Source organism: Aethalodelphis obliquidens, unplaced genomic scaffold (assembly GCF_003676395.1).
Source record: "Aethalodelphis obliquidens isolate GAN/ISIS:26980383/991018 unplaced genomic scaffold, ASM367639v1 scaffold1, whole genome shotgun sequence".
Lineage (NCBI taxonomy): Eukaryota > Metazoa > Chordata > Mammalia > Artiodactyla > Delphinidae > Aethalodelphis > Aethalodelphis obliquidens.
This window is the reverse complement of record NW_020837945.1, coordinates 73,733,502-73,743,104: the sequence shown is the minus strand read 5'-3', so window position 1 is coordinate 73,743,104 and position 9,603 is coordinate 73,733,502. Positions and strand designations below refer to the sequence as shown.

At 47.2% G+C, this 9,603-nt stretch overlaps 1 protein-coding gene across 4 annotated transcripts in view; it reads right to left on the bottom strand.

Annotated features, from left to right (window-relative positions):
* Positions 1-2,788: 2,788 nt before the first annotated feature.
* TMEM44 (transmembrane protein 44) overlaps positions 2,789-9,603 on the bottom strand; it is a 37,998-nt gene continuing 31,183 nt past the window's right edge. The window contains exons 10-11 of one of the 4 annotated variants that reach the window (XM_027108462.1): positions 8,666-8,695; positions 2,789-5,828 (exon numbers count right to left, since the gene is read on the bottom strand). In XM_027108462.1, coding sequence (XP_026964263.1) covers positions 5,718-5,828; positions 8,666-8,695 — 141 coding nt within the window. In that variant the 3' untranslated portion in view covers positions 2,789-5,717. Of the gene's footprint in view, positions 5,829-8,665; positions 8,699-9,603 lie in introns of all 4 variants that reach the window. The other 3 variants (XM_027108489.1, XM_027108452.1, XM_027108472.1) reach the window with 3 other exon arrangements.

The following is a 9,603-nucleotide window of genomic DNA, read 5'->3' as shown; positions in this document are numbered from 1 at the left end:
GACAAGCAGCAACGAGAGGCCAGAGGCAGAAGGCAGATGTATGAAATAAATGTAAATTGATACAGCCACTATGGAGAACAGTATGGAGGTTCCTTAAAACACTAAAAATAGAACTACCATACCACCCAGCAATCCCACTACGGGGCATATACACTGAGAAAACCATAATTCAAAAAGAGTCATGTACCACAATGTCCATTGCAACCTTATTTACAATACCCAGGACATGGAAGCAACCTAAGTGTCCATCGACAGATGAATGGATAAAGAAGATGTGGCACATATATACAATGGAATATCACTCAGCCATAAAAAGAAACAAAATTGAGTTATTTGTAGTGAGGTGGATAGACCTAGAGACTGTCATACAGAGTGAAGTAAGTCAGAAAGAGAAAAACAAATACCATATGCTAACACATATATATGGAATCTAAAAAAATAAATAAAAGGTTCTGATGAACCTAGGGGCATGATAGGAATAAAGACGCCGATGTAGAGAATGGACTTGAGGACACGGGGAGGGGGAAGGGTAAGCTGGGATGAAGTGAGAGAGTGGCATGGACATATATACACTACCAGATGTAAAATAGATAGCTAGTGGGAAGCAGCCGCATAGCACAGGGAGATCAGCTCGGTGCTTTGTGACCACTTAGAGGAGTGGGATAGGGAGGGTGGGAGGGAGACCAAGAAGAAGGAGATATGGGGATATAAGTATACGTATAGCTGATTCACTTTGTTATACAGCAGAAAGTAACACACCACTGTAAAGCAATTATACTCCAATAAAGAAGTTAAAAAAAAAGTGGACGGGCGAGAAGCAAGACCTTTGGGGTCGGAGGAGCAGGGCACTGCTGTTTTCCTTCATAAGCCTTTTGTTACAATCTGATTCTCTTTTTAAAAACTCTGTACCTGCACTATATTTCAAAAAACATTTTAAATGTATTTAAAAACAAATAGGATGTTTTCCAGTACACCATAAAGGATGCTGAATGCTGTCAATAATTTCGGAACAGTAACCTTGTTATCATCCCCTTACAAAACCAACGGTGTGAAATGCACCCCAGGAGCCGCCCTCAGCAGCTCCCCGGAGGCGGCGAAACACGACCCCGTGCCGTTCTGGGGCCCCGGAGGCGGCGTGGGATGCGCCGGACTCGCGTGAGGCGGCAGCTGCTTAGTGCGCACTCACTCGCGGGGCCGGGCATTTCTTCTCTTCCCGGAAGACCCAGGACAGAGGTTTGAACGGGAAGCAGGCTGCCGGGGTTAGGCCGCTTCTCTGAGGGAGAAGTAGCCAGTAGGAGGTCAGGATTCACTTCTGACGGTGCCAACAGTGGCCTCCTTCGCCGTCGCAGTTTGAGGAGACCACTTACTGCCCCGCCAGGACGGTCGTGGAGGAGCCCAGTGGACGGTGAAGAGGGGGCGAGCGCTCCTGACCTACGACAGGGACTAAGCCCTCTTGCAATCACAGCTGCAAGACCCCGAGGACCAGGAAGAGAAGAGCCTGGCCCTCTGCCGCCAATATCGACTGCCCGTGGAAAATTTCCAATGGAATTGGGAGGGTATGCTGAGTTCTCTAGGCGACAGATGAACTGAGACACTGGAAGTTAACACTGTCGATGAAGTGTCCAGTCCAGAAGCAGCGGTGCTGGGTGCCTGGTACCTTGTTTGGCTTTCAGAGTTGGGTAAGGAAACAACAAATCAGATGTGCTCTGAGTCACTTGATGTAGCAGCATTCCCCCATCTAAGACTGTCTCTCTCACGCGATGATGACCTTTAGAATAATACTAGACAGGCACGTGTAAACTTCTTGAAGAGATGTTAGTCACCATTACACCAAATCTTGGTTTCATTCAAAGTAGAGCCTCCTCTGTCAAAACATCGACTTGAATGTCAGAAAAAAACAATGAAAAGTGGAAGAGAGTAGAGCAATGCCCTCATAGTTGGAAACTGTGGAGGGGGATGATCAAGAAAGGACAGCAAAAGAAGTGGAGAGAATCTTGGAAATGTTGCAAAATTAGCCTTGAAACACTAAGACACTGCTCTTTTTTTTTGCGGTACGCAGGCCTCTCACTGTTGTGGCCTCTCCTGTTGCGGAGCACAGGCTCCGGATGTGCAGGCTCAGCGGCTACAGCTCATGGGCCCAGCCACTCCGCGGCATGTGGGAGCTTCCGGACCGGGGCACGAACCCGTGTCCCCTGCATCGGCAGGCGGACTCTCAACCACTGCGCCACCAGGGAAGCCCTCTTCTTTTTCTTAATGATCGATACAGAATTCTTTTTCTGTCACTGGAAAATATTCATATATCATATTTAAAAATTTTCAGTACTGGAAGGAAACTGCAAAAATTTTAAACATCAAATGCTGTGATCTCTTCTTGTTTCAGCAAAGCCTCGGTTCTTCATAAAAGGGGAATTTTATCTTAAATGGTTAGTAAAATCCAAACAGAGAGAAGTGTATATTATATAATGAAACCTATTTTTTAAATACATCTGAAATTTCTCTTGATATTGTCTCTTTCTTGAGTTTATGAAGATGTCAGTCTTCTGTAGGAAAAAAAAAATTCACTGGCGGGCGTCCCTGGTGGCACAGTGGTTGGGAGTCCGCCTGCCGATGCAGGGGACACGGGTTCGTGCCCCAGTCCGGGAAGATCCCACATACCACGGAGTGGCTGGGCCCGTAAGCCATGGCCGCTGAGCCTGCGCGTCCGGAGCCTGTGCTCTGCAGCAGGAGAGGCTACGGCAGTGAGAGGCCCTCGTACCGCAAAAAAAAAAAAAAAAAAAATTCACTGGCATATTCATAAAAGGTTAAAAAAAAAAAAAAAGGAAAGAAATCTGTCCTTTCATTTTACAGATGATGAAACTGTGATCAGAAAGGGAAATGACTTAACAAGGATCACGCTGAATCAGACATAGGAACTGGAGCCCAGCCAGGCTCCTTGGCCCAGTGCCTCTCCTTGCTCTGGAGGAGCTCATACCCAGTTGTAACAATCAGATGTGAGTGTGGCATCAGATGACTGCTCATAAATCTCTTCATCATACTGAAGTACTGGGGGACATAAGGGGATTGGTTCTTCAGGATCTAGAAAGGGTTTTAAGAAAACCTTAGGGATAGAGCTCTCCCTAAATCACACAGACTTATTTCCTTGGGAGATTAAAATGGGTGAAATCCTTTTTTTTTTTTTTTTTTTTTGAGTAGCTTATGAAGGGGGTGGGTAATCACTTTAATCACTTATTGGGGTTGTTGTCAAGGCAATTCAATCCTCTGAAGTCCCTTCCATCTGTGGGTCTGATTCTTTGGTTACCAACTGGCTTGCAGGTCATATGTGGCCAGGAATTATAGGGAGGAAGGAAACTAATCCCTCTTCAATGTCTACTTTGAGTCACGTAGTGTTATGCATTTCATATACGTTATTTAATCTTCACAACAAGCTTTCTAGATAGGTATTATTCTCAGTCTACCCCAGGAGTTCACAAAGGTTAGGTAACAAGCTCCAAGCCACGCAGATAATAGGCAATACAACTACAACTATTATACCATCTCTCACCTCCAGATGAGTGGGCAGGAGAGGATGATTACACAGTTGGTTCCCTAGCTTCTCCCTAGTGTAGGTAACCCCCTTGCACTGCTCAGTGGGTCTTCAGGGCAAGTAACTCCCGTTATCCTCCTGGTCTGACTAACGGCTAGGGCATGAAGCTGCAGCGGAGGCCCAGGGTGGGAACACTCCTGCTAGGAGGAAGGCATTTGGGTTGGCATCTCTTCCCAAAGGCTCCAGAGCGTTGCATAACAGGCAGATTCTCATTGAACAATGAGGCCAAACTCTGCTGCCAAAATTGTCAGTGTAAAGGTTCGCTCTGGGATTCCATTTTGAGACCAGCTTGGACAACGATAACTGGTTTGTGAAGGAAGAGGCAGGGACGATGGGATCTAGGGAGATGGTTAACATCTGGAGCTCAAGTAGTTTGTGCTGTGCAAAGGCAGCAAGATCATTTGATATTCTTGAGTGAATGGCCATTTCCATTAGGATCCAACCAATTTCTGGTGCCCCAGGGACATGAGCCAGCCTCCCGTTGGGAGGGGCGATGTGTTAAAGACAAACTCCAGGGATGTCATCCTGTCCCCAGGCCTTCTGCCTTTCCAAAGATGAGCCCTCCTCCTGCCCTGCTGTTACTAATCAAATTAAACACGTTTCCCAAGTTGGTGCTGTAACCATGACTGTACATTTCTGCTTCTTGAAAAGTTGTGGCTGCAGGGATGTAAAACTCACCAATCAGCTGTGGCCCACCTGAGGCATGTCAGTCAGCTTCCTCTCTGTATCTTGCAATAGCTACCAGCCAGCCACAGAATTAAGCACCAACTCCCAGGTTCCTTTCCAGCCTCTTCACCCACCCCCTACATCCATTCTGGCCACATCAGAGTCCTCTTTCCTTAGCTAGATTCCCCCCTTCCCTGCTTCCAATCCTCTGTGTGGTTTCATCTGCTGGATTGTTCTCCCAACCTCCCCTTGTCCCCAGTTAAAAGTTTCATCTTCCCTCAAAGTATAGCTTCAGTGATTAAGATCACAAAGCAAAATTGACTTTAGCAAACTCCATTAAAAGACAACCAGGGTCCAAAGCAGTTGGATAAATAGGGTGGCTTTAGGTTCACTTCTAGTTCAGAGATCATGCAGGGGATTGGAATCTGTGCAGAGACCTGTGGAACAACCTGCTTCCCTGAGGCACCCCCTCTTTCATGCTGCTGGGACTTGCACTACCCCTCAGGAGCAACTGGACAGCTGCAGCTGAGTCACACAGGCTGCCAGGGGCCAGCCAGAAGCAGAGCTGTGTTTCTTGGCATTTCTCCCAGGTCCCCTGGTGGCCAACTTCTGTGGCTGTGCTGGGATTCAGACGTATCTCTGTGCTCCATGGTGAGATGCTTCAGTGCACTCGATCAGGATTTATTCATTCTAGCGTTCCTCCCACCGTAGCTCCAAAATAATCCTGAGAGGGGATTTCGAGCCCCTCCCACCATGCCTCTTACCCTTTGCATGCTTTCCGTTACCTCCTGAAGCAGACAGTTCCCTGCACCTGCAGACCCTAGCCCAGCACACACTGGGCCAGGCTGCAGCAAGTCCTGGTACCTAGAGCACTTTGCTTTGCTCACCCTTGCAATACCAGTGACCTTGCAAACACTTGGTTGATCAAACAGTCCTCTCTCAACTTCCAGCAGAAAACTCAAGTGGGTGACCGGAGGGCAGGAGCCAGGTCCCATCAGAACCTGTGACTGTGTCCCAAAGCCCCCAAACGCGGGCCCACCCCTCTCTAGGCTTAGCCAGGTCTTACAGAGTGGGGCTTTACTAAGATCCAAACATATTAGCTGTTTGTTAGATGAGCTCATTTGTAGCAGATATTCAGAGTAGGGTTGAATCCAAAGGGAAAGGGAAAAGAGAGACCAAACTATTTTAGATTATATTTCAAAGCGAGATTGGTTTGTGAACTTTGAATTTTCAGAACAAACTCTGGGTGTGTCCAGGTCTGTCCACAGGGCCCAAGGTCTTAGCTCCATTCTGAGCCATGGTGCAGACCAGCCAAGCTCCGTGACAGCTCCTGGTTCCTCACTTTCATGGGTGGCCTTGGCAGAAGCTTAAATTCCTGCCATGGCTGTCTCTGCAGGTTGATCCCTGCTCAGTTCCTGACCAAACCTTGACCTTGGGTTCTGAGCTGCTGAGCTGGCTCCAGAAAGTGTTACTTATCAGAGGTCAAGTCCACTGGCTTCATAGACCACCTGTGCACCCGGGGTCTGAATATCTCCATGTTGTCTTTGTTCCCTCCAAGGTTTACGTCTTCAGGATCCCACTGTGGAGAAAAGACACAAGAGGTACCTTGGTGGAATAGGCCCTTCCCATCTCTTACAATTTCCCCAACGACAGCTCCAATCTTGGTCCTCATGGCCCAGGCACAGACAAGAACAAACAGGTAAGGACAAGTTAACCAGGTCTGTGTTTCTAGAACCTAACAGGGCAAGTATAACTTTAAATCAAGGAATTAATGGACAGCCACCCTGAACAGACCAACCCTACTTCCCCCTCCTACTCTCTGTTCCCCCCTCTTCACCAAGTCCTTCTCTAGTGAGACTCAGTCATGCTCCCTTTATCCTGATAATTCCCACCTCCCTGCCTAACTCATTCCTGGAAAAGACCAGGCAAACTCAACCCATTCTTTATGGCCCAGGTAAGTTCCTCCTCTTCTTAGAAGCCTATCCTGACACCCATTGAGCTCTCCCCAGCTTCTCTATACTGCCTGTACCACTGGTTTGCAGCTGAGCATGGGCAGCCCTGCCCTGGGTGTCCACCTTGTCCTCTCAGGTAGATGACAGAGCTTCTTAGGAGCAGGGTACTGGTCTGCCCTTGCCCCCCCACATGGTGTTTCCTCTAAACTTGAGGTCAGCAGACTTGTCAAAAACAAACATTTAAAACCTAATCCAGAGTGGTGGTCACTGCCTGTGAGTATTTCATCACTCTGACTCAGACAAGTATGGGAAATTGAAATGTGTAGGGGTTAAAAAAAAAAGGTTAAAAGGAAAAAAAAAAATAGGTGAGCACACAAGAACTGATGAAGCTGTTTGCAAAATCCTCCTATTGTTCTAAAACAACAGATAAAAGAGAGAGCTTTTCATGTGGGCCAAGAGCAAGGGCATCATCTTTAGTGATTCCAGCCACAGAGGCAAGTAGGGGTCGGGCTCGGGTCCTCTTTCTGCCACTAACTTGCTTTCTCTTCTCTGGATCTTGATTTCTCCATGTGTAAACTGGGAGGCTGAATCAGCAGCTAGATAATACGATCTCTCATTTCTGAGTTTCTATGACTGGTGATTCTGAGTCATAAGGTTGCATTTGACAGTAGCAAAAGACCCAGGAAACAACAAGCAAAGGCCACATAGGATGTGTCAGCCCGGGCCAGACAATCTTATTTGGGCAAGAAAATAGAGCCAGGCACGGACATGCACTCCAAAAAAAGTGTTCCACCAGCTACTCAAACCTGAGCAGAATCAAACAGTCCAGTCCTCAGAGGGTCAGGACAAGGTCCTCAAGGCTCCCTGAGTCACTGAAAGATAATGCCCACACCCCATTAGTTATAAAACACAAATTGTAGCTTTGTTTCCAACAGAAAGAGAGTCCCGTTCAATTACTGATTTACTGCTCATAACTGAACTGAGTTCTACTACTTGGTCATGAAAAACAGTATCATGTTAAAAAGACCACCTCATCCCCAGTAACCTTGCAGGCCAGGGACTGAGCTGATTTCGTTGGTGCAGCTCAGCCCCTTGTACGTGTCTGGGGCTGTGTCAGGCACACGTATGCTAATTTCTCATCTACCTGTGGATGCAGACTTGGGCGGACACCTCTAAGCAAATTCTTTCCAGACGTTATCAGAGATCCCAAGTAAAAGAGCTCCCTGGCCCCTCAGCCTCTGAGACCCAGTTGCCTAGCAGTGGAAGTGGGGGCCTGTTCCATTCTCTGAGAATGGACAGTGTGCTTTTTGATGAATTCTGTTTTCAAGTGGAGACCCACGTTCTAGATCTCAGTTCTGGACCAGTCTCACCAGGAGCGCCCAGGGTGCTCATTAAAAAGAGTGATGCTGGGCTTCCCTGGTGGCGCAGTGGTTGAGAGTCCGCCTGCTGATGCAGGGGACACGGGTTCATGCCCCAGTCTGGGAGGATCCCACATGCCACGGAGCGGCTGGGCCCATGAGCCATGGCCGCTGATCCTGTGCGTCTGGAGCCTGTGCTCCACAACGGGAGAGGCCACAACAGTGAGAGGCCCTCGTACAGCAAAAAAAAAAAAAAAAAAAGACTGATGCTGGGGACCCACCCTAGACCCTATCTGTGGGTTGGGACCTAAGGCTTGGCATTTGAACAAGCTCTTAGGGTGGTTCTTAGCCGCCCTGTTGTGTCAAAACCACAGCTCCAGTTCCTAAAATGCCTTCTTAAGAGTTATCCTTGCTACTCCTGACCAATTCCACTGCCGGCAAACAGAAACAGCCCACCACTCTGGTCAGGTGCACTCTTTAAAGTGGATTAAGCCTTCGAAAACAATTTAAATCTCTTCCTTCTGAATTCCCGGAATATTGTGTTTTAAAATGTCATTTTAAGTAATAAAAACATCACTGGAATCCAGGCATTCAGAGAATTTGAGCAAAAGATAATCTACTCTCTTATCAGAAAAAAAATCCTGGGAGGTGACAGGCACAGGTGGCTGTCATGAATCATGTGCTTATTTGTCACTTGGAGGCGAGGAGGGCATAGAGACAGCAGCCAGCTGCCCAACGTCTCACGATGACAACATAGGGGAACGTTGATCTCAACTCCTGCAGCCACTCCCGGCACCGCTACCATTAGTGACCTGCTGGGCTTCCTCTTGTTCAAAAACTTTTGTTCCAATCAAGTTTCTTCCTTGGGTTATGCATCTTCTCTGAGCCCCTACTAGATGGTTTGCACAAAGCAGAAAGAACTCTGAAATGGAGAGCCTGGAAAAAACCCTCGACTTTCAGACTCTCCACTCATTTTCAAATTCTTTTTTTTCCTAGAGGAATTTGGCACAGGCCCAGCCATCCAAGGGGGGCTCACAAAAGCAGGAACTGAAATCAAGCCACAGGAAGTCCCTTGCAGAATAAAGAGAGAGCACGATTGTCCATACCTGCTCCGAGTTTAGGGCTTCCCAATAGTTCTGCTGCAGAATAAAAAGAGAGATTAAAAAAAAAGTGTTGACTGGGTTTTGCCACCATCACAGAGCAGAGATCAGCGCCAGCCCCTGTCTGCTCAGTGAGCCAGGAGAAAGGCCCTCCGCTGGTCCGGAGGCAAAGGAACAACTGACTTCAGCAAGCAAAAAGGCAGCAGCTACGAGTGGCTACAACTTAGTTAAATGGTCAGTAGGATAATTGTGATAATTATGAAGGGCTACAGGTCCTTGAAAAAATTATCATCTATGCAGATTTAAAAATTACTATTAGAAATTATTATTAGGCATAATCATAAAGATTCCATTTATTAACCACATGGCTGAGATGAGTCAACACAAACCCATGAAACTAAGAAAGAGAGATGCAAATAAAACCCTCATCTTGAAACTATGGGGTATTTGCTACCAGCCAAGATTCATATTTAATCAGCCTTTACCGCACGGTTGGTTCCACCCCAAGCCTCAAATATGTCTGGCTCAGCTTCTTGAAGGGTAGTGTCGCTGTCTGCTCTCATTCGTCCAGCACCTCCTGTAGTGCCCAGGACACGAGTGTGTGTGTGTGTGTGTGTGTGTGTGTGTGTGTGTGTGTGTGTGTGTGTATTCATAAGCTATGAATCTGCAAATGTCTGTTATACTGATCTGCTGCCAATCTGCCCAGTACACAGGATTTGGCTTTATTGTCACATTGAAACAAAGCCCCTACTGTTCAATTCTTTTAAAATTTCCATTTTGAACAACTTCTGTTTGTTTGCTTTTGTTTGGTTTCTCTGAGCTCCTTGAGGGCTGCAGTTTGACTCAACTTTGAGTCTTCAGGACTGGCAGGGCTGGTGGAATGCACTCAGTCAAGTCTGTTACGTGAATCTGTACGTGCGTGCGTGTGTGCAGCTGTGTATCTG